This window comes from Sus scrofa, chromosome 7 (assembly GCF_054392235.1).
Source record: "Sus scrofa isolate SSC_HxYL_T2T_F1_AM1 chromosome 7, Sscrofa_HxYL_maternal_Yorkshire_Landrace_v2.0, whole genome shotgun sequence".
NCBI classification, from domain to species: domain Eukaryota; kingdom Metazoa; phylum Chordata; class Mammalia; order Artiodactyla; family Suidae; genus Sus; species Sus scrofa.
In genome coordinates this window covers 85,555,678-85,580,535 of record NC_139389.1, presented here as the reverse complement: position 1 = coordinate 85,580,535, position 24,858 = coordinate 85,555,678, and the positions used below count along the sequence as shown (strand labels likewise).

General features: G+C 39.1%; 2 protein-coding genes across 5 annotated transcripts in view; both read left to right on the top strand.

Annotated features, from left to right (window-relative positions):
• The window catches only part of LOC102160313 (T cell receptor delta constant), a 660,440-nt gene that overhangs the window by 159,411 nt on the left and 476,171 nt on the right, over positions 1–24,858 (top strand). The window lies entirely within an intron of this gene.
• LOC102166266 (uncharacterized) overlaps positions 19,064–24,858 on the top strand; it is a 565,109-nt gene continuing 559,314 nt past the window's right edge. The window contains 2 exon segments of the mRNA NM_001315811.1: positions 19,064–19,115; positions 19,308–19,584. Coding sequence (NP_001302740.1) covers positions 19,064–19,115; positions 19,308–19,584 — 329 coding nt within the window.

The following is a 24,858-nucleotide window of genomic DNA, read 5'->3' as shown; positions in this document are numbered from 1 at the left end:
TGACCACCTATTTATAGCTGGCATTTATAACTACCTGTTCCATTAACCATTCCCTAACCTTTTTGTTCAGAGCAAGCACCTCCACTCACTGCTATACTTGACTTCCTATAAAACAAGCTCCTTTTTGAAGAGCAATGCTGTGTGGAATGCCGTAAAGACAAATAAGGAATTCTGCAAGTTCACCACTGTATTTGCAAGGCATTGAGGGCAAATCCAAGGCACTACTTAATTGGAAATAACCGTGCTAATACCCAGGGAAAATTGATGTATTTTTTTTCTCGAAACATCACTAAGAGTGATACTGACTTCACATCAGAAGCAATGGAAGTCACCAAGAGAAAGCATTGTTCATCTCTTAAACAAAACTCAAGCTAGCTTCTTATGAACATGAAAGTATATTTTAAAATTGTCTTTGTTAAAAAATGACTGCTGGAGTTCCTGTAGTGTCTCAGGAGTTGACGAATCTGACTAGCATCCATGAGGATGCAGGTTCGAACCCTGGCCTCGCTCAGTGGGTTAAGGGTCTGGTGTTGCCATGAGCTGTGGTGTAGGTTGCAGATGCGGCTCAGATCTGGTATGGGTGTGGCTGTGGCGTAGGCCAGCAGCTGCAGCTCCAATTGGACCCCTAGCCTGGGAACCTCCATATGCCATGAGTGTAACCCTAAAAAGCAAAAAAAAAAAAAAAAAAAAAAAGACTTCTAAGAGTATAGAAAGTCAATGCAGACTAGTAAACTATATTTGCAACTCACATTTCTGAAAAAGGACTCAATTGCAGACTATATTAGAGCTCATATAAATAAAATAGAAACAGTTCATAAGAATGACAAAATCTTGGAGCTCCAATTCAGAAATATGATGTCCAACAGCTAATAAATACACAAAACTCTTATTATTATTATTCATCAGGGAATTGAAAATAAAACCTCATCCGAGCGTTCCATCTGTGTCCTTTTAGCACCCTGAGTGTATCAATGTGCTAGGAGAATAGGGACCTCAGGAGGATAGTGGAAATAGTGACTGTCTCTAGGAAAATACATGATTAAGTGAATCTCTGAGAAGCTTCCAGCATCGAACTGATGTGAAGAAAAGAACAAGCAGTAACAGTTCACAGACCCGGGCAGTGATGGAAGGGCAGGTTTTACTAGAAAATAGAAAGCTGATATTTATTGAGCTTAGTATATGTCAGGCACTCTTGTATGCATTTCGGATGCACGGTCTAATTTAAATACCACAAATCCTATGAGATAGGTTGCATTGGTCCCTTTTCTTTTTCTATTTTTGGCAAATGAGACATAACTTTCCTAACTCTGAAAAGCACCTCTAACTTTTATTGTCAGCCAGCGTGTAACACATTAGAAGGCTCCTAAAGTGAAAGATTTAGATATGGAGAAGGCCTTGGCCCCAGAACAGAATGCTGGATGTCTCAGTGATAGTGACATTACTGGTTTAAGCTGGATCCTAAAGGGAACTAGAAAGAAGATGCCATTCGTAGGTAGAAATTGCCCCAGGGTCAGGAGATGAGGTAACCATGCACTAATCAGTTGAAAGCGCTGAATGCTTTCGTTTATTGATGTAAAAATGTGCTGGATTGCAGAAGAAAAGGAGATATTATTCCTTACACATGTTTCTATATCAAGACCTGTACCCTCTCTACTGTAATGCTATCCCCCCAAATATCTACATGGTGAACCTCTGAATTCCTTCATGACTTTTCTCAAATGTCATCCCTTTGTGAATCCTTTGTCTAAATCTTAATATTTTCCTTCATTGAGAATCAGGTTCTAGCACACTGCCTGTAGCATGAATGGAAGCTGAGGTCCTGCCACCTGGGGTCCTGCTCAAGTATTTTGTGATGCTTACAGTGACCTCCCTCCCTGCTGCCCTCTGGTGTTCATGGATTAAATTGTGGGGAAGCCTAGTCCCAGTGGGACGCTCAACCAGTCAGTAAATTTCCCAGGGCAGACACCATGAGAGAGAGGATTCAGGAGAACTCGTTAGGTTTTTTCTTTTGCCTGGCAGGTGTGAAAATGAAAGATTTAAAAAAAATACAGTATGTGGGATAATTTGGACTGGAGAGTAACAGGATACTTTGAGAGTAAAAGGAAAGCTTGCAGAAGTTGGGAGATTTCTCTCTGGTCGATGAAATTGTGTCTACTGCTCTGTCCTTCTTATATCCTGGGCAAGAGTCAATAATGGGAAAAAATGAACAATCGTAGCAAATACTGCTTGGTATACCCCTTCCATATTATTATACGCCACTTGATTTCTCAGTGTAATACCCGAATGAATGGATTTCCTATTAACTGGAAGTAAATGCTAGACCATGGGATATTTTATAGTCAATTTAAACTACCAACTTTTCAGTAGATTTAGATTCTGAACAATCTTAGTCAATGCTATCTTGCATTATTAAAATTGCCCTTGATGTCTTTTTTTCTCAATGACACTTTGAGCTCACAGGAAATAGAGAATGCTGCTTTAATTATTTTAATTTTCAGATCTCCTAGGGAAATTCTAGGCACAAAATCACTGTTTAAACAAAAGCATGTTGAACCAAACTAGCATTTATTTCTGGATGATGACAGGCAAGATAGAACACAATTTTATTCATTTTCTTTTTTTTTTTTTTTTGTCTTTTTGCTATTTCTTGGGCCGCTCCCGCGGCATATGGAGATTCCCCGGCTAGGGGTCCAATCGGAGCTGTAGCCACCGGCCTACGCCAGAGCCACAGCAACGTGGGATCCGAGCCGTGTCTGCAACCTACACCACAGCTGACGGCAATGCCAGATCGTTAACCCACTGAGCAAGGGCAGGGACCGAACCCGCAACCTCATGGTTCCTAGTCGGATTCGTTAACCACTGCGCCACGACGGGAACTCCGATTTTATTCACTTTTAAACAAGTCTATTCGAGGTATAATTTACATTCCACAAAATTCATTCACTTTTAATTGACAGCTTGATGATTTTTGGTACATTAGCTGATTTATGAAACCATTATCATAATTCAGTTTTAGACATTTTCATCATCACAAAAAGGTCCTTCCTGCCCAATTACAATTAATCCCCAGGCAACCACTGATCTGTTTCCATCTCTATGGATTCCTCTTCCAAACAATTAATATATACAAATTCATTCAATATGTCATGTCTTGTGTTTGGTTTCTTTTCCTTAATATCATGTTTTTGAAAGTAATGGATGTTCAGAGTTCCCGTTGTGGTGCAGTTGTTAACGAATCTGACTAGGAACCATGAGGTTGCAGGTTTGATCCCTGGCCTTGCTCAGTGGGTTAAGGACCCGGCATTGCCGTGAGCTGTGGTATAGGTCGCAGATGCAGCTCGGATCCCGTGTTGCTGTGGCTCTGGTGTAGGCTGGTGGCTACAGCTCCGACTGGACCCCTAGCCTGGGAACCTCCACATGCCGTGGGAAAGAAATGGCAAAAAGACAAAAAAAAAAGAAAAAAAAAAGAGAGAGAAAGTAATGGATGTTGTAGACTATATTAGTGTTTAACATCTTTTTATTGCTGAATAGTAGTCCATTGATAGACAAACCAATTTTGTTTATCCATTTACCAGCTGCTGAAGATTTAGGTTGTTCTTCTTTCTTGGCTATTAGAAAGAAACCCCCAAAGTAGGCTCCTATTATTTTGATTTTTTAATTATTTTTTAACTTCATTTTTTTTAGTTTTTAAATTTTTTAAAATTGTAGTTGATTTACAGTGTTCTGTCAATTTCTACTGTACAGCATATTGACCCAGTCATACATATACATACATACTTTTTCCTATTACTTTTAGGACATATTTTTTTAACATTTGAAGCATTTACTAAGTAGCACAAATGTAGATGGCACGGCAGATTCCAAACATCATAGACTCCATGCCAGACAGATGTGTTAAATATGCCACTTACTGATGTGTGTGCTTGAATTAATTGCTCAATCTCTTTCAGCTTTGGTTATCTTGTTTGTGAAGTGGAAACAATAGTAACTCTATTGCGTGACTGTGGTATTAGAATAAGGTACAGAAAGCAACAGACAATTCAGCGTGTAATATCTGTGCAAAATTATAATTTTGAGAATTTGAAACCTTTAAAAATGGTGTTGAAAATTCATAGGAAAGCTTCATAACCAAAATGCATTTCCTGCCACCTATTGCCATCCCAATCATTCTCAAGCTGATTAGTAGCAGTCCACAATTAGCCCAATTCTGAAAGGTAGAGTGTTTTCTTTGTGTTGTAAACTCATGTGAAATTTCCTCAGTGATTGTGAAGTTGGTCTCAAAACAGCAGTGTTTGATCCTTCCTTTTGAACCAGAGCAAACTGACTCTAGGGCAGAAATGGTTGGTGTGTTTCTAATACATTTATGTAGTCTTGTCTCTGACTGGCTGGGCAACCAGATGCAGAAGCCTGTTTTCTGGAGCAGAATATTCCATAGATCTAGGCTATAGAATGTTCCTCTACTGAAGACACTCAGGCAGGATAAATGGTGATGAATCTTTTGTGAATATCATTGCTGATCCTGTGGTTTCAGCTTGCCCATAGGTCCAAGGGCTGCTGAAGCAATTCTGACTGAACAGTCTGGGTGGTGATGAGGAAGGAGGAGGATGCAGCCAGGCACCTCGAGGTTCTGTCTGGGGATGTGTGGAGAGAATGAACACTCTGTACAGAGATCAGTTTCTATGTGTGACCCTGTCTTCCTGAACAGGACTGAGCAGCCTCTGGAGCGTGGAACCTGGTCCTCCATCTCTGCAGGCTCAGGAAGGAGAGAGCACCAATTTCACATGCAATTTCCCTTCCAGCTCTTTCTGTGTTTTACACTGGTACAGAGGGGGACCTGCTCAAAGCCCCAAGAACCTCTTTGTAATGACTTTAAATGGGGGCGGGAAGGAGGAAAGATGAGCCTGAGTCTGTCAGAATACAAAGGAGGGTTACAGCTGCATGTGCATCACAGGATCCCAGCCTGAAGACTCAGCCACTGACCTCTGTGCCTCCACTCAGGGCTCCCCAGGCACCTGCAGCCCCACCCAGACCCCTACCTGGAGCTGCTCTGGTGCCAGCTGATGCAGAGCCATGTGTGTGGTGGGAGGGAAAAAATTCAATGCATCTCAGTGTTTTCCATAATCAGGGGAAATGCAGACATAGACAAACAGGCATTCCAGTCACTGTAGTTCCCTCAACTAACTGGATGTTACTAAAGGTCACTAACCTTGACTCCCATCAGTATTCTGGCTACATCACTGAGTCAGATTCCTGGCTTTCTCTTTTGCCATCATTCCAAGTGAACTTAATGGTTACTCAAACCGACCTAAAAGTATCTGGTTAAACTAGGGTAGTATTACTCCTCATCGTTGCTACCTCCTGAGAGCAGTCTTTCCATGGTATTTCTTCACTTGTGTGAATATAACATGGGCCTGTACCTTCTTCTCATTCTCCAGGCATGGAAATCTGCATGTTTCATACCAAACAGTCAATTCTGCCTCATTTAACTCATTGTGGATTTGGGTTTTGCTTTAGTTCAATCTTCCCAGTCCATGGACATCTGTATTTCATTTCTTCTCATATGTGGCTTTTTGCATTTTGGAACATCAGTTTTGATATCTGATTGATTGGGGGAAAATTTGCTACTAAACTTGGTCTCTCCTCCAGCTTGTACTGTGATATTGAATAAGTAACTGAATCTCGAATCCGAGTTTCTTCATTAGTAATTTCCAGGTACATGAGGCTGGTCCGAGTATTGGTGCTGTGCTGATTTTTCAGTTTTCTAAATACTCCACCAGTTTAAGATCCTATCCGTATTCTAGAGGCCTCTAATTCTGGAGTCTTTTGGCATTTTTTTTCCCAAAAAAGAATTAACTTGCTTCTGGGCCTCCTTAAGTTTCAGTTTTCTCCCCCATCTACATTAGCAGCTGGTTATCCAGTTTCTGTCCGGCTTTTTAAATTTTGTTGCCATTGTGTTCTCCCTCCCATCCATCTCTTTTTTGTAGGTCAATCTTTCTTAAAGTATTACTGTCATTATCTCGCTTTTAGGAAAAAATGATAAATATTATAAAAACAATATTGGATTGTACACAAATCCCTCAGACTGAAACCGTTCAAGAGACATACCCGTGAAAAGAGTATTTTCAATGATCATTCAGAAGGCAGTAATGAATCTATTTGACCATCAGGCTGGGAGTGGTTGAATCTGTTGTGCCATGTGAACATGTATAGAAGTGGAAGTTCTAGCACAAGACTGAATGAGGAGAACCTGTAGTTCATTGAACACTAGTGTCGATGGAGAAGAGCTGCTGGTCATCTTCCTAAATTGAGTGGCCAACATTACTGGCATAAAGATGAAGGGAAGACATGACTAATATTATCAGTAATGATCCCATGCCTTTAGCTAACACTGAATTGGTAGAAATAAAAGGAACAGAAAAAAATCAAGGGTGAAGTAAGGCTCATCTGAGCATTGCTGCAACACAGTGCTTCACAGCCTTTTCACACCATAGAACACAGAGAAATAGACTATGTTTATGTAGCAGTTCAATGTAGAATGCTGCTTGAAACTGACCTGTGACCCCAAGTTCCTTGAGCCCCTTGCTAGGAGAAAAGGGGATAAGGATCTTTCCACAAATGGAGTCAACTCCTGTGGCACATAATTTGGAAAATCTACTGTTATAAATGTGAGGACAATAAATTTGGAATAGTGAGTCCTTAAACAATAAAATTAAAGTCATGTGTAACTAAGGAAATATGAACAAACAGTCTCAATTTTGGGGTTTTCAAATGGATCTGAAATTGAAAAACAGTCTTAAATCATGTGGTAGTTCTACATTTAGTTTTCTGAGGAATCCCCATACTGGTTTCCATAGTGGTTGTACCAATGTACAGTGGTACCAACAGTGTAGGAGGGTTCCCTTTTCTCCACACCTTCTCTAGTTCTTGTTATTTATAGGTTTGTTAAAGATGGCCATCCTGACTGGTACCTCACTGCAGTTTCAATTTGTATTTCTCTAAGAATTAGTGATACTGAGCATTTTTTTCATGTGCCTACTGGGCATCCATATGTATTCTTTGGAGAGATGCTTCTTTAGGTCTTCTGCCTATGCATCTGCAGCAGCACAGATGCAGCCATCACACTAAGTCAAGTCAAAAAGAGAAAGACAAATACCACATAATACCTCTCACATGTGGAATCTAAAATACAGCACAAATGAACCTATCTACATAGAGAACAGACCTGGGTTGCCAAGAGTGGGATGGACTGAGAGGTTGGAGTTATTAGATGCAAACTATTCCGTTTATAATGGATTAGCAATGAGGTCCTAGTGTATAGCACAAGGAACTCTATTCGATCTCCTGGAATAGACCATGATGGAAGAAAATATAGGAAAAGGAATGTATATAGATGTATGACTGGGTCACTTTGCTGTACAGCAGAAATTGACACAGCATTGTAAATCAACTATACTTTAATAAAAATATAAATATTTAGAAAAGAAAATAGTTAAATTTTGACTATTCATAGAGATAGAGGCATGACCTTTTAAATAGTCCCCCATTTTTTTAAGAGTTAATCACATGAAGTGAGAAGAATGAGTGAACTATGAAAATCACATCAGACACGAAAATCTTATATCTCCCCATTTACTGTAGGGCCCCAATGTAGGCAACCAGCCACCTACTTCTGTGCCATGAAAGGAGGCGGGGGGCAGGCTCCCATCGCATCTTAGCATCACCAGCTCCCCTTCTGTCAGGAAAGGAGTGCTATGGCCATATGTGAAATGAAGTTTGGTGAATTAGACAGATGTTCCAGGTCCAGATATTAGACATAATTTGATATCCGAGAGAGGAGAAAAACACCTTTATTCTTGCCAGTTCCTCTCAAGTTTTCAACAAGCCTCCTTCACAGGACTTCGGAGCCATTGTGTCTTGCAGCATCAACAACCACCCCAAAACCCAGCGGCTTCAAACAGCTACTGCTTTACCATCTCATCATACCTCTGCTCCATGAGATGCCTGGGAGCTCGACTGCACTGGAACCTGTCAAATTGCTCACTTGCATGCCTGAACCTTAGTGAGACTGCCTGGAAGCCGGGGCTCAGCTCTCACTGCATCTCTTCAGGGCTTCCAAAATCATAGAAATGTAAGCTTCAAATACATTTTGAAATCTGGAACTGTAGGTCATGGTTCCTTCTTATTATTCGAGGCTTATTCTAGGTCTTAGCACTTTCTCATAAGTTAGAGAATTAGCTTCCACCACAAAAGATTGCTAGTGATTTGATAGGGATTGTGTGGAATTTATGGATTCATTTGGTACAACCTACATCTTAACATATACAGTCTTTAGATCCATGTGCTATCCTCTTTCTTTATGTAGGTTCACTCTAATTTCTTTTGTTAATGCTAAATTTTTTTGTAGAGGACTGACATACCTTGCATTAAATTAGGCCCCAAGCATCTGATAAATGGAATTTTAATTGAATTTCTAATGCTTTTGTCTAGAACATAAAAATAAAATTAAGGTTTTGTGTCTAGCGGCCTTGTTAATTCTTGTTAGTTTTAGTTCTTACGGTTTGTTTAAAGATCCTTTAAATTTTCTACATATGTCTGACCTCTGAATAAACATGGTTTACCTCTCAGTCTTCAAACTTAATTCATCTTACATTTTTTCCTGATTTGCTGCCAGGCCTCCAGTGGGACAGTGACTTGGAGTAGTGATAGTCTACCTGTCTTGTTTGTGACCCTATAGGGAATGACTTTTGATAACTTCTTCATTGAAACTCTTTATCAGATCCAGGAACTTCTCTTCTATTTCTGGATTGTTGAAAGTAGCCATCATGCAGAGGTGTTAGCATTTTATCAAATTCTCTTGATTTTCTGAATGTCAGTTTAGGCACATTATTTTGGTTTTCATCAAGCAAAGGAAGATTGTCTTAGAGACTTGATTCTCTAAAATTAAAAGCTATGAAAAGAGCCAATTGACTAGGCAAACTTGGTTTTAGATTCTCTATAGTTATATAAGGTGTTTTTGTTTTTCAGTTATTTAAAATGACACTTTGTAGTGATTTCTAGGGTCTTCTAAAAAATAAAGGAAAAGAAACCAGTAATCAAAAAAGTTATTGTTAATTAATTTTCTTCTGCTTTTTGCTAATATAAAAATATATTCCTACCTACTTTAAATCCTTTCAGTTTGTGTTTGTTCTTATATTTTCAGTAGTAGTATTTGTTGACATCTGCGTCTGTGTGTGTGTGAGTGTTTGCCACAGAACAGCCTCCCAGTGAATATTTACGAATGTTTGCTAAATGAATGAAGCATGATTACCATGACATTTACTCCCATAAATGTCTAATGCAGTCTAATTTTCCTCCATCCTAGGCAGAAGAATTGTTGCTTGTTCTTGAATTTTGTTCACTAATATAACCCTCCGTTTATCCTCCTGGAGTCTTTTATTTCACGTCTTCCATAAAACTGGGAGATGGTTTCAGAATAATTTAAAGAGTTGCTCAGCAGAAATTATTTCACTAAATTTATGAATAACAGCTCTTCTATAAATTAAGGAAACAGGTAAAATTCTTGAGTGCCTCATCTGTAGCAACCTCTTATAAACACTGAATAGTATGGGCTTTTAAAATAAGCTTTAAATATGGGAAGTTTAGACAGAAAGGGAAAATTGAAAGAGAAGCTAACAACAGAGAATCATTTGACTGAAATAAAGCAATAAAGATAATTAAAACCTTCTGTGCAGTGTTATAGGACCAAGAAAACACAGATGAGTAAAGAGACATTACAAAAAGGATATTTATCTTCAAACCTGAGGAGTCTTTCAAAAGATTGCTGACGGACTTTTGGAGGGGGTGTGCCACACCTGTGGCATATGTAAGTTCCCAGGCCAGGGGTCCAATCAGAGCTATAGCTTCCCAGCCTACACCACAGCTCATGGTAATGCCAGATCTCCAACCCACTGAGAGAGGCCAGGGATCAAACCAGCATCCTCGTGGGTACCAGTCAGATTCGTTTCCCCAGCACCACAAAGGCAAAGGCTCCTGGCTGACTTTTTGACCTGGGTTCAGTGCTGCAGTTCATTTATTCAGTCACCAGAGGGGGCTACTTCTTCCTGAAACAACATTTTTTTGGGGGGGGGGGGCAGGAAAGATTATGTTTTCCATTAATGTTCCACTGAAAGGAAAAATGACATACTTTCTTCCTCTTTACAGAACTTATACTTTATAACTCCCTGATGAGTGTGTGTGGTCAAGGATTCATGGGCATTTAGCTCAATAGCTTAAGCCCTTTCCAGTTACCCACTTAAACGCTGCTTTCTCTTTCCCTCCCCTGATTATCCCTTATTGTCCATATTGCTTATGTTCTTTTTTCTTCCCTCCCATAACTTTTTCTACCATCCCTTCCCAAACCCTCCCTGCCTTTTTTTCTTTTCCTTCTGTCTTTTCCCTCTGCCTCAGCATCCTTGATGCACAGCACCTACAAACACGGGCATGGAAACATGAGGATTAAGGGCAGCTGCTGAAGGAGGATGAGGTGAACACTGTCCATGTCATCAGTTACTATATCAAGAACAGGTACATGGAGAAATGACTACCTAGATGATGGTAGATGCATGATTCCAAGGACCTTTATGGGAACCCTAACTTCTAGGACATGTAGCTTTTTGTCTCAATGTTATTAAATTTCCTGCAAGCACATTACCACCTACTTTGGAATCTCACATACATTTTCAAAATGTGGATGGGAATTTTCATCTCCTTATAACACAGAGCTCAGTACAATTTCCTGGGATTAATCAATGTTTCCACAAGCTTCATGGAGATTTGGCCAGTTTCTTCAAAGAATGAATGATGGAACAACAGTTCTGGATAGACACATCATTGTGGTTGTTGTCCTTATACAGACAGAGAATTTAAATTTCACGAATGATGGCAAGGGCATCCTGTAAATGCTGGTATCTTGTCTTCTTCTGGGGACATGACTAAAAGAGGGGAGGAAGACCCAGACAAGGAACTGCTCTATCATTGGCTGAGAAGGTCCTGGCAACACAGTGGTAGCTGCACTCATTGTAAGTCTTTAGTAGCAGCTGTTGCTTGTCTTCTCTCTAAACATTATAAGTCTAAGAACAGACACAAAGACTGAGCTCTGGGCCCATGATCCTGGTTTGTCCATGAAGTATGAGGCTGGTGACTGGAGTAATGGTGTTTCTGACTTTGGGTAAGTGTTCTGTGTCTGCAAGGGATGACTTTGAGGCCAAGGACCATGAAGGGTCATTTGTTCTCTCCTCCTCTCCATGTGCTTTATTCAGTGTGCTTGGGATGGAACTAAAAACTGATTTATGGATTTTCTAGGGAGCACGGACATCTACATGACAGGTGAAATCATCCATGATTCCCAAGAGCCCTTAGCAGTATCAGTGTTGTAAGAAATACCTGGATTAATTGAGCCAAGGATCCATGGAATAGAGTTTACAGAGTCTGGTTCTTGGCATATGTCTTTGGTCTCAATAACGAACACCAGTTACATTTTTACAGGATATAAATAAAAACACCAGAGTAGTGGGTAGTGCCAGGGAGTTATGGGAGCATCATGTTCTGGATCTGCAGAATTACACTTATTTGTGGTCAAAAATTTAATTTGATTTTCTTGACTCATTAGGGTCTATGATTGACGCTCAGACCACCCAGCCATATTCCACGGACTGTGCTGAAGGAGAAGATGTAAAGCTGCCTTGTAACCACTCTACCATCAGTGGAAATGACTATATACATTGGTATCGGCAAAATCCCAATCAGAGTCCACAGTACATCATTCATGGCTTGCAAAGCACTGTGAACAACAGTATGGCCTCTTTGACCATAGCTACAGACAGAAGGTCCAGCACCTTGATCCTGCCCCGGGTTACAATGAGAGACACTGCTGTGTACTACTGCATCCTGAGAAAGGCACAGTGGGACAGATGGGGCTGCACCTGTGCAATATCTCTCTGGTGACAAGGATGGGGGTGGAGGAGGGCAGCATCAATGAGAGCATATCTAGAGCCATCTAGAGTGAGAGTCCAAGAAGAAAAGAGGAAAAGGAGGAGGAGGAAAGGGTGAGACTATGGATAAAGAAAAGAATAAAGAGAGGACGATGAATTGGCGCTTCATTGGTTGATGTGGCTGAGAAAAATTATGGGGGAACTAAGATTCATAATTTTAACATTGAAAGAAAGTGAAGATGTATAAATAGGTTTTTATGGCTCCTCCTCAAGTCAATAAAATGCTGGTTTCAGTGTGTTTGTCATAGGAGGTGAGGAAAAATCCAAGTAATTCTACTTGTCCCACAGGCTTTTTTCATTTGGACCCAGGGCAAGAATAGACCCAGAACTGCATATACTCCAGTTGTTTCACTTACTAGGAACAAATCACTCATTTTCTGAGAACAATCTGAAATGTTTTCATTGCCAGTCTAGAACATGCATATTTGTAATGAGTTTTTTTTTGGGGGGGGATGTAAATATCAATTTGTTTTTAATTGCTAGAAGTCTTGCCTCTATAATGAATTTCTACTTTTTGATATTCCCTAAGCAACATGTATAGATCCTCTCATCATAAAAGACTCAGGAAGAGCAGAAGTGAAAGCCCATGTCTGTATCTCATTCTACCCTACTTCCTATCAAACTTCTCTGAGAAAAGCAATTCTGATAGTTGGTTATATAATGCCAGCCTATTTTGTTTCAATTATATACATCTTTGCACATCATTTTATATAACTACATGCACATTTACACAGACACACATACACACACATAAAACCATTTACCATTTAAATTGGATTTATTTAAATTTTTTACAACTTCCTTTTTATTTTCTTTCTTTAAATTAATAAATTAATTTTTAAAATTTTTGTATTGAAGTAGAGTTGATTGAATGTTCCTTTGATTTCTGCTGTACAGCCAAGTGACCCAGTCATACACCCCTCTATATGTATACATGCTTTTTCTCATACTATCTTCCGTCATGTTCTATCCCAAAAGACTGGATATAGTTCACTGTGTTATACAGTAGGACCTCATTGCTTATCCACTCTAAATAAAATACTTTTCAGTTACCAACCCCAATCTCTCCATCTATCCCACACTGTCCCCTTCCCCCTTGGCAACCACAAGTCTGTTTTTTAAGTCTGAGTCTATTTCCATCTTGTAGATAGGTTCATTTGTGCTGTATTTTAGATTCCACATACAAGTGATATAATATGGTATGTGTCTTTCTCTTTCTGACTCATTTCACTTAGTATGAGAATCTCGATTTTCATCCATGTTGCGGCAAACCCCATTATTTTGTTTTTTTTTATGGCTGAATAGTATTCCATTATATGTAGGTGCCACATCTTCTAATCCATTCATCTGTGGATGGACATTTAAGTTGTTTCCATGTCTTGCCTATTGTGAATAGTGCTGCAATGAGCATAGGGGTGCATGAATCTTTTTTGAATTATAGATTTTCATTTCGTATTTTCCTGGAGATCTTTCAAAAAGATATATGAACAATTTATAAAAGTAGAGAGGCTACTTCATTCTTTTTGAAGCCTATTGAGTACTTTGAAGCATTTCATCATTAAATTAATTTCTTTCATATTAATGAATATTTGTTTCCATTTCATTGCCATCATAGATTGCTGTCTTACACGTCTTTGTAGAGTCACTTTCGTACCTACATGAAATTAGTATCTAGCTGAAATTAGAATAACTATATCCCAAAAAAGTCATATGTAAACATTTTAGAGAAAGGGACAGCTCGCCCGCTATAAGGTATAACCAATCACACATCAACCAGCAGGGAGTGAGAAGGTGCATTTTGCATCCTCTACAAACTGGGAATTACCCATATTTCACCACTTGGTGAAGAGTTATTCTAAGACATATGCTACATATTAAAGAACTACACCTCAAAGAGATTTAAAAACTTGCTAATATTCACAAGTGAATATTCATAAGTGTTAGCAACAACTTTTTTTAAAAAATCTGTGGGGTTGCTTATTTATTCACTTTTTTGCTTATAACTTTCACAAAGGAAATGTCTTTTGCAATGTTCATAATTCTAAAAGTCTGTGCAGCCTGTTATGTTAATAACTAAAACTTGATTGGTGAGGCCATGGAAAGTAGGTTAATAATCAAATTAGCAAAAAAGGTCAATAATGGATGGCAAAGAGTTTACCACTTTAGGGGAACAAGTATAGTTTTTCTATAAAAAGAAGAAATTATGTAAATGTTATGAATCTAAAATCCTTGCAAACATTAAAACAAAGCTCTCAACAATGCGGGAATGATCTATGTTATTTTCAGCAAACAGATTTATGAACAATTTATAATGAGAAGAGAAATAAGCTTAAGGTAAAAATTATAGTTAACTAGTGTATAGCTATTTTCTAAACTTCCCCCTTACCTGTTTAAGTCATGGCTGATTGTGAATGCTGATTTTCACATTTGCAGTAAAAGAATCTTTTGTCTTCTCAAGGTTCTTTCTGTTGAAATGTAGCACCAACTTTTTCATTTATTTTTAAACCAAAATCATCAAGCTTCGACAACTGAACATACATTGTTCAATCTTGCTTTACTGGGAGCAGTAGTAAGAAGAAACTCCCCAAACAATCAAATGGAAGGTCAGTGGAATGGATCCTAGAACCCACTGCAGGAAGTGATACACATTTCAGAACAAAATATGAAGATGTTAGAGTAGAAATCATGGGTTGTGCCTTGAAAAAAGCAATAGTCCCTAATTCTATACAGAGACACGCTAGTCCCCAAATATTCAAATAGCAGTAAATATAAGTCGTTGATTGTAGAGAGATTCTGAAGCATCTAAGTAGCCATACATCTTCCCAAGAAATGATATACACGAAATAAGGGCACAAGTCAGAGAAAAATAGGAGAGAGGCGTTTCAGTCCGTGATGTGAGTGGTATCACTCACATCATATTCTTGGATCTTCATAAAGACTGAGAAATTTGTCCTAGTGCGCAAGATGTGTACATAAATGTAAATCGTTAATTTCCCATCCTTTGGAACTTGCTTTGATTCTGGGAGTGAAACATACTTGTACTCAGTCTTGGAAAATACAGTGGGAGCTGCTGTAGCAGTTTCCAAAGATCAGCGTGTCTCCTTCAGGATCCCTCCAGTCAGCTTTCCACTCATTTCCTCTTCTTCACAGACTTTAAGCTCACTTTCCTTTTTCCACACTTCACTTTTTCTGAAACATATCTTTCTGTGTGTTTTGTTTATTGAAGTATCTTCAGTAATTAGCACAGTATCTGACAAATAATAGGTGCTCAATAAACGTTTGTTGAACAAATAAACACTCATGACTAAAAACTTTGCTGACAATTGCTAGGGATATAATAAAATACTGAGGGTATGAGTTACAGCTTCTATAAAAATAGAAGAAAGAGCCAAAGAACATCACATGGGTCTCATAATGAAGACACACAAACAATCCAAAATCCTTATTTATTCATGGACTAATTCCTTCCTTACTATTTTCCTTTCTACTTCCCTACTTCCTACCCTCTCTCTTTTCTTTCCTTCCTTTCTCTACTCCTTCTTCTCACCATTATTAGTGAAATAGTTCCCCAAGTAATTTGTTAAGTTCATTTGTTCAGTTCATTCCCCTATACAATTCTCCTTCTCTCTGACATTCTTCATAGATCATGCTAAATGCTACACATTTCTCCTCACACCATTAAAATCAACACATTGTGTTTGTCATAAGGGGGTTGATACCAGATATTTTGAAAGATTACAATTGCATTTAGCTAAAATCTCCTGCAAAGAAACAGGGAATTCTCTTCTAAGTTTACAAAAAAAAAAAACACCCAAAATTAGTCATTTAGATATCAGTTAGTACACACAGTCAACCCATTTCCATAACTAAAAACCAATGAAAGTGTAAAAGGTACACATGATGATTCAGCAATGCTGTACCCCTGGAAAACAGTGCTTGCCAACCCTAAAGTAGCACACAGATTTTTAAGATCCTTTTCTTATATTTCTATATCTTCATCCCTGTTCAAAAATAATCCTCCACCAATCAAAAGACATCATGTGTTATCCTCACACTCAATGTTTTCTGCTTTAAAATATTCTCCTAAATTTATCTTCATAAAATACAGAATTGATGGGTATTTTTTAATGGAACTGTCATTAGTTTTACCTCTAGTTCTTCCACAAGAGATCTGCCAATAGTAGATGATATCACGAGAAAATCACACGAGTTAATAACTCTGAGCTCCACTGGCACATTTTGTCTTTTGACTTCTACTTTCTACAGACATATAGATTGAATCGGGAAGAGACTGTTAGCAGTGCATATTGAGAATTCTAAGTGCATTTTACCTGTCTCTTTCCTCCCCTTCACAATTCAGCTTCTAGAAAGAGATTTTATATTCAAATTTTCTTCTCCCTTGTCTCATCTTTACTACAGCTGAGCTTCTCCTCAAAGACTCAGATCATGATCTTTGTGCTGCTAAAAACTGGTAGACAGCTTTAGCCATCATCTCACTGGATAGACATTTCTTCAGCAATTGCTCTGTTGAGCATTCCTTCTTTCTTGAAACTCCTCTTTCCTTCTCTTTCAGAACACCAGTCATTTCTGATTTGCCATATATACTCTGGACTACCCTTCGAGGTTTCTCTGATACATTTTCACAGAAGTTTTAGGGTTCCTTGGGCATTTTCTTTAGTTTTGAGTCTCCTCTGAATTTTGATCTAGATATATGTCCTTGGTGAAATTACATCTATTCTCAAAGAGTAGTACTGAATCATAGACAACATAGTGAGTAAGGAAATGGCTTTGCCGTGTAATAGAATTAGGCTGTAATCCTCATCGGTCCTTGGACAAAACATTTACTTGCAAAAGGACTTTATTTCCCTTATAATAAGAGAAGATAATATCCCCTCTAAGGAATAGAGAGCAAAATTATCAGTGGTAAATAACACAGATTCTTGAATCTTACCAATGAAACAAACTCTAGTTGTCACTTGCTGTGTAGCCTTCAACAAATTACATCTGTTCTTCCTTTCTTCTGTTTCCTCATGTACAAAATGAGGATGATTCACTTCATAGGATTAACTAATGCTACTTAATTCATAGTATTAAAAGAGTCTCTTAGTAAACAACCCCTGAAATACTGTCAGATTAGAATGCTAAGAAATTCAAGCCTAGCTAGGAACAGGAAGGAGATGGGGCACAAAAGCCTTAAGACTCAATTTGCTCCTTCGTTGACCTCTAGAGGGCGATGTTGTACTAACCGGAAATGTCACTTACAATAAATTAAATTCCTCTCTCTCCAGTGAGCTTCTTTAGCTCACAGACCACAGAGAAGTAAATCCCGACAGGCTCAACACCAGGAGCAGGCGTTGCCAAGGAAGCATGTCTTACTAGCAGTCTCTAGAACTGCCTGGGCATGGATATCTTGAATCTCAGATTTTCCCAGTTACAAGGACTCACCACACTGGTGCATATTCCTCCCCGCTCTTCAGGGAAGATCTTCCATAATATAAGTCTCGGCTTTCTCCCTGGTGCTCAACAACCCTATCGCTGCTTCCAGTGCTCTTCACAGGCAGTAAAGTAACATTGTATTCCATGCTCCTTCCTTTATAGAAGGAATATTGCTCTGGTTAGAATCTGAATAAAGACACAATCTCATTATACCTGAGTCTGACCTGGTCTCTCTGATGTTGCAGGAGGCACTGTAGCCCAGTCAGTGACCCAGACTGATGGCTGCATCACTCTATCTGATGGAGAACACCTGGAGCTTAGGTGCAATTATTCCTACCTATAGTGGGACTTCCTTATCTCTTCTGCTATGTCCAGACAATATAATAAGAAGGGAAAAAGGCTTTCTTTATCCAGTGGACCCATGTAACAGGCATTCTAACTCAAACACAACGTCTTGCCAAAGTTCCAAGTAGAATCTTGGGGTTGGTGGGTTTGAGTGGCTCACCCATGTTAGGTCACTCCTCTTTTCTCTCCTCTATTTTTAGTTATCTAACATGTACTGTGTGCCCAATAATAGTTATTTATTACTCACATCTTCATTTTTCTACACTATTCCTCATAGTGCCTTTAGTAAATATTTGCATCATTCTTGAACTACCCATCTGATCTTCAGTATCTGCAGTTCATTTTACTTTCAACTTCAGTAAAAATATGCAGATCCTCATTTTCAATCCCTTTTGCTTCCAAATCTATCTACAGAGGAGGATTTTTATGTATAGAGTCTGTGATAGGAGCACAAACTACATTTTTATATGATTTCAAAAACGATTATTTTTCTTTTAAAATAAACTACTAATGTTAAAAAGTAGAATGCAATGAAGACTAATCAACAGTGTTTTAAATGTATTTGAAAGTGAAATTTTAATTAAAGTTTATTTTTATATTACAGATGTTTTAAGAAAAATAAAACTATTTACAATTCTAGTTTCAAAATACGTCTAATGGCTAAAATAAACAATATTGCTCTTTATGCAGATCAAGTTAGGAATAAATACAAATAATTTAAAAGAAATACTATTAACAACACAGTGTACCAATGAACAGGAACAACTGCTGATACTGTGCTGGTTCATGAGCACCTTCAGAGCCACAGAGGTGTACATATGAGAAGCAGTAACATGGATCCTCTGCAGTCCTGGGAAATGGAATTTCATTATGTAAGAATCTACTTCATCCATGCCATCTGAGAGGAAAGATGGAGCAGGATAATTAATATTTACTTCTGTGTCTCCAAAATCCTCCCAAATTCCAAATCAGAGTCTGCCTTCTCTGAAATGTTCTTAGAAAATGTCCCTCAAGTCATCAAATAATGACTTTCCTTTTTTCCTACTCTTACCCCATACTGCCCCAGCCCATTCTAAGTGGGTTGAGGCAGGAGGGTGGGGTTTTCTGTCACCAAGTGTGGGCTTGAGGAGAGTTTGTTGGGTGAAATGATTGGTTGCAGAAACAGGAACATCTCCAGATCAAGTCATGACACCTCACTGCCCAGGGTGACAGTATTTTATGGTGAAAATATCCCAGAAAGAAGTAGAAGCATTATGAAGCGCCTAGTGGACCCTGTGCTGGGACTTCTGTTGGCCCAGATTTGCTGTGAGTTGGGCTTGCCCCACAGGGAAATCTCAAGGACTGAGCAGCCGCTGTACTGTTGAGGATGTTGGGGGAAGGATGACAAGTCCTGCACACTTTCTCTCATACTCATCAGTGGGGGTGGGGGGACACATTCAAGGTTTTGAAGAAGTTACAATGACCCTCACCTGTCACTGTCTCTCTGTTTCCCATCAGGTGTGAGAGGGGTAGATGTGGAGCAGAGTCCCCCAGCCCTGAGTCTCCAGGAGGGAGCCAGCTCCACATTCTGGTGCAATTTTCCCACCACTCTGGTGAGCAATGTGCAGTGGTATCGTCAGAAGAGTGGGGGCCACCTCGACCACTTGTTCTTCATTCCTTCAGGGACCAAGCAGAATGGAAGATTAAATGCCACGACAGTTGCTAAAGAACGCCGCAGCTCGCTGTACATTTCCTTTGCCCAGATCACAGACTCAGCCACGTACCTCTGTGCTGGGGAGCACAGCGCTGCCCAGGCACCTGCAGCCTGTACGGAAACCCTCCAGCCACAGTCCCACCACAGGGCATTCACATTGCTCATTATTCCTCACCTACACTGGTACAGTTTTAACACTGACACTTCTTGGACTACAGATTTGGGACTTTGGTCTTTTACTCCCTTCCCAATCTGCATCTCCTTCTGCTCTAGAAACTTCTTACTTGAAACTTCCAGAGTACCTGCTAAAAATACAGAAGTAAAGTGAATATTTAACCACGGTGTACTGAACTACAAAATCATAAAAAGCGGGAAAAGAAAGAGAAAGAATAATAACACTAAGTAAGATGTTATCTTGAATAATAACACTCAAGAATGTTCAGGGCTGCCTCACCACGCTGTGCCCCAAAAGGCAATTGCAAATCCTCCCATCCCATCCTGCTAGTGCTGCAAAGAAAACAAAAAATATAGGCTCAATGTTTGTATATGAACCTGGTCATTTAAAACAAATTCTTTCTCTTACTGTTCTGGATGCAAGAAATCTGACACCAGTTTCACTGGCTCCAGGCAAGGTCTTGGCAGGCCTGATTCCTTCCAGAGGCCCTAAGGGAGAATCCATTTCCTGGCTTTTTTGTTTTTTTTTTTTTTGTCTTTCTGCCATTTCTTGGACCGCTTCTGCAGCATTCAGAGGTTCCCAGGCTAGGGGTCTAATCGGAGCTGTAGCTGCCAGCCTATGCCAGAGCCACAGCAGCGCAGGATCCGAGCTGCACCATAGCTCACGACAATGCCGGATCGTTAACCCACTGAGCAAGGGCAGGGATCAAACCCGCAACCTCATGGTTCCTAGTCGGATTCGTTAACCACTGTGCCACGATGGGAACTCCTCCTGGCCTTTTCTAGCTTCTGGAGGCCACCTGGATTCCTTGGCTCCTGACCCCTTCTTGAATCACTCTTCCTTCCACCACAGCTCCTTCCTCTTCTGGAATCAAATATCCTTCTGCTCTGTCTCAGAAGATGTAAAATAAATGAATAAATAAGCAGAAACCTCTGTTAAAAAGAGGAGACAAGGGGGAGTCTCACACCCTGTGAAGATAGCAGAGCTCAGAGGGAAGATGAAAGACTCCCTTTCTTTCCTGGCAAAGACTCAGCCATGGACTCAGCCCTTGGACTCTGCTTACTCCAGCCCTCCCAGCCTCCTTTTCCTCTCTATTCAAGCATTTTCCTTCCCTTTCCTTCTCAAATATTTGGAATTTAGGCACTAAGTTTTAAAATAACTCATAAGTTAAAGAAGCAATTACAATGGCTATTTGAATATGTTTGAAAGAAAATGCAGTGAGAACATATACATACAAATAAGGATGTGACATAGCTAAAATAATACATGGAAGGAAATTTATATTTTAAATCCTCCTATTACCAAAGAAAAAAGGTTGAAAAACAATTGTCTACATCTTTCAGCAAAAGAACATAGAAGAAGAACAAATAGAACCCAATATAACCTAAAAGAAGGAAAAACTAAAAATTCAAATTGGCAAATCTTAAAGAAAACACAAATAGAGATAATCATGAAATACAAGGTTAGTTTTCTCAAAATGATTAATAAAATTGATATATTCCTACCTAGGATTATCAAGAGAATTATCAATGGAATAAAAGAGGGTAAACTCAAATTAAACATATAAGGAATGTAAAAGAAAGCCTTACACAGATTCTACAAGGTTAAGAGGGTAAGAAAAGAACATCATTAGCAAGGGTATGCCACTGAGTAAGAGCATAGAATTAACTCACCTAAGTTGAGAAAACTGATTTTTGACATCAGTTCAAAGGCAGTTTAATGGAGGAATATCTTCTTAGCAAATGGACAAAAGACAAATGATTGAAACTAGTCCTAAATCTCACACCTTATACAAAAATCTGAGGATAGTCCCCAGATGGATTTTGCATTCAAATGTTAAATGTCAACCTGTAAATCTTTTAGAAGAAAACATGACAGAAAATCTACATAACCCAGTATTATACAAAAAAGATTTTTTTTTTTTTTGTCTTTTTGCTATTTCTTGGGCCACTCCCGCGGCATATGGAGGTTCCCAGGCTAGGGGTCGAATCGGAGCTGTAGCCACCAGCCTACGCCAGAGCCATAGCAACGCGGGATCCGAGCCGCGTCTGCAACCTACACCACAGCTCACGGCAACGCCGGATCGTTAACCCACTGAGCAGGGGCAGGGACCGAACCCGCAACGTCATGGTTCCTAGTCAGATTCGTTAACCACTGCACCACGACGGGAACTCCCAAAAAAGATTTTTGATGTGACACCAAAACACAATCCATATAAACAAATAGCCAAGGCATGGAAGCAACCTAAATGTCCATTGACAGATGATTGGATTAGGAAGATGCGGTGCATATGCACAATGGAATACTACTCAGCCATAAAAAGAACAAAATAATGCCATGTGCACCAACATGGATGGAACTAGAGACTCTCATACTAAGTGAAGTAAGTCAGAAACAGAAAGACAAATGCCACATGATATCACTTATATTTGGAATCTAATATATGTCACAAATACACCTTTCCACAATAAAGAAAATCATAGACATGGAGAACAGACTTGTGGTTGCCAAGGGGGAGGTGGAGGGAGTGGGATGGATTGGGAATTTGGGGTTAATAGATGCAAACTATTGCCTTTGGAATGGATTAGCAATGAGATCCTGCTGTATAGCACTGGGAACTATATCTAGTCACGGATGATGGAGTATTATAATGTGAGAAAAAAGAATGTATACCTGTATGTGTAACTAGGTCACCTTGCTGTACAGCAGAAAATTGACAGAACATCATAAACCAGCTATAATGGAAAAAACAAAGATCATTATATTAAAAAAGGATTCACATGGATAGTTTACCAAAGAGGATACATAATAGAGAAATAAGCATATAAATAAGCATATAAACAGGTGTTCATCATCATTTGCCACTAGCAAAATGCAAATTAAAGCCACAGTGAGCTAGCACTCCACATCTATCAGAACAGCTAACATTAAAAATACTGACACTACCACATTCTGGCAATGATGCAGAGAAATGCATCACTCATACATTGCTGGTGGGTGAAAAGTACAGTCACTCTGGAAATCAGTTTGGTAGTTTTACATAAACTTAAATATCCACCTACCTTACAACCCAGGAATCACTCTCTTGGTATTTATACTTGAAAAATGAAAAACATGTTCACACAAAAATCTGTACATGAATATTAAAGGTAGTTCTATTTGCTATGGCCTCCAATTGGAAGCCACCCAAAGGTCTTAATCAGGTGAATTGATAACCAGATATGCTGTAATACATCTACACAATGACATATTATTTGTAGATATTCCTCAGCTTATGGCGGAGTTAGGTCCCAATAAGTCATTGTAAGTTGAAAATAATGTAATAAGTCAAAATGAGTTTAATACATCTAACCTACTGAAATCAATCTTAGCTTAGCCTAGTTTAGCTTCAACATCTCAACACTTACATGAGCCTACACTTAGGAAAAGTCATCTAACACTAGATGTTAGATGTTTAAAAAGTGCTGTGTATTGAAAATCTCATGTAATTTGTGCAGTGCTGTGCTGAAAGTGAAAAACAGAATGGTTGTATGGGTACAGAATGGTTGTAAGTGTATACGTTGTTTACCCTCATGATCCTGGGGCTGGCGGGGAGCTCAGCTTGCTGCCACTGCCCAGCATCAGCAGTGTCTATGCCCAGTGTGGCTAGCCCAAAGAAAGGTCAAAATTCAAAATTCAAAGCATGATTTCAACTGAATGCATAGAACTTTCTTGCTACCGTAAGGTCAGTAATCATGTGGGACCATCATTAGTTGGGAACGGTCTGTAGTAATTAAAAGGAAGCAAACTACTGATATATGCAATAAACTGGATGGATCTCAGGGACATTCTCAGAGTGGAAAAAAAGTCAATCTTAGAAGGCTCCACAGTGCATGATTACACTTATTGGATGATTATGATCCCATTCATAATGTAAGATTCTACTTATACAACATTCTCAAAAGGACGAGATCTAGAGATGAAAAGGAGATCAGTAGTTGCCAAGGGTTATCGGAAATTGCAGAGGTGGGGAAGGTGTGCAAAGGGTTTTTTGAGGATGATGGAACTGTTCTGCCTCTTGATTTCAGTGGCAGTTACAAGAGCCTCTACATGTGACAAAATCTGATAGAATTTTGTATCAAAAAAAGAATGCATAGGAGTTCCCATGGTGGCTCATTGGGTTAAGAACACAACATGGTGTCTGTAAGGATGCAGTTTAGATCCCTGGCCTCGCTCAGTGGGTTATGTATCCTTCATTGCCACAAGTTGTGGTGTAGGTTTCAGATGGGGCTCGGATACAGTGTTGCTGTGGCTCTGATTTGACCACCAGCCTGGGAACTTCTCTACATACCACAGCATCAGCCAGGAAAAAAAAAAAGAAAAGAAAAAAGAGTGCATATAAAAACTGGTGAATTCAAGTAAATTCTGTATTTTAATAACAGTTCATCTCTATGAATCTCCTGGTGTATGTATGTAATTATTAGACTCATATACATTTTTTATCATATGCTGTTGCCTAGGAGGCTGTGGGCATTCATGGTCTCCTTGACTTATTTACTAATAATTGCAAACCAGGGCATCTGCTACCTGTCAGCACTCAGAGGTGAAATGGGAGAAAAGAGGACATGTTTCAACTTAATATCAATTGTCCACCCTCCATCACTCATTAGTGAGTTATTTTGACCTCCAAGGACTGCGATATTGTAGAGACCTTGTCTGTTATATTCTTTCCAATTTTCTAGTTGCCTTTGGTCTTTTTAATATTAATTCATCCATTAAAACAATGAAACCAAATAGAAGATTGACAGCTATATTCCACCCAATTATGTAACAGTTTACAAAATGCCAGTCACCATCGGATGTGGTGTCGACATGTACTGTGTGTTTGCAGCCTATAGATATCATGTTTTGTAGGAGTGCATTGTAGCTCTGTGTCACACAAAGATCTGGCATGCTCCTCTTGACTTTATTTTACAAAGAGAAAAATAACAAGCCAATAATAAGTGAGACTCAATGTTTGGGCCAATGGGATAGAAAATGAGACATCAGGAACAATTCTAGGAAATATGATCTAATAAGTACAATTCTACTTGTGGAGGCAACTGGACTGACTATCCTGATCGTCTTCAGAATCTAATAAATAAAACTCAGTGTCAGATGTCCAAAGAATAACGTTTTATTCCTGTAATAATTTCATATAA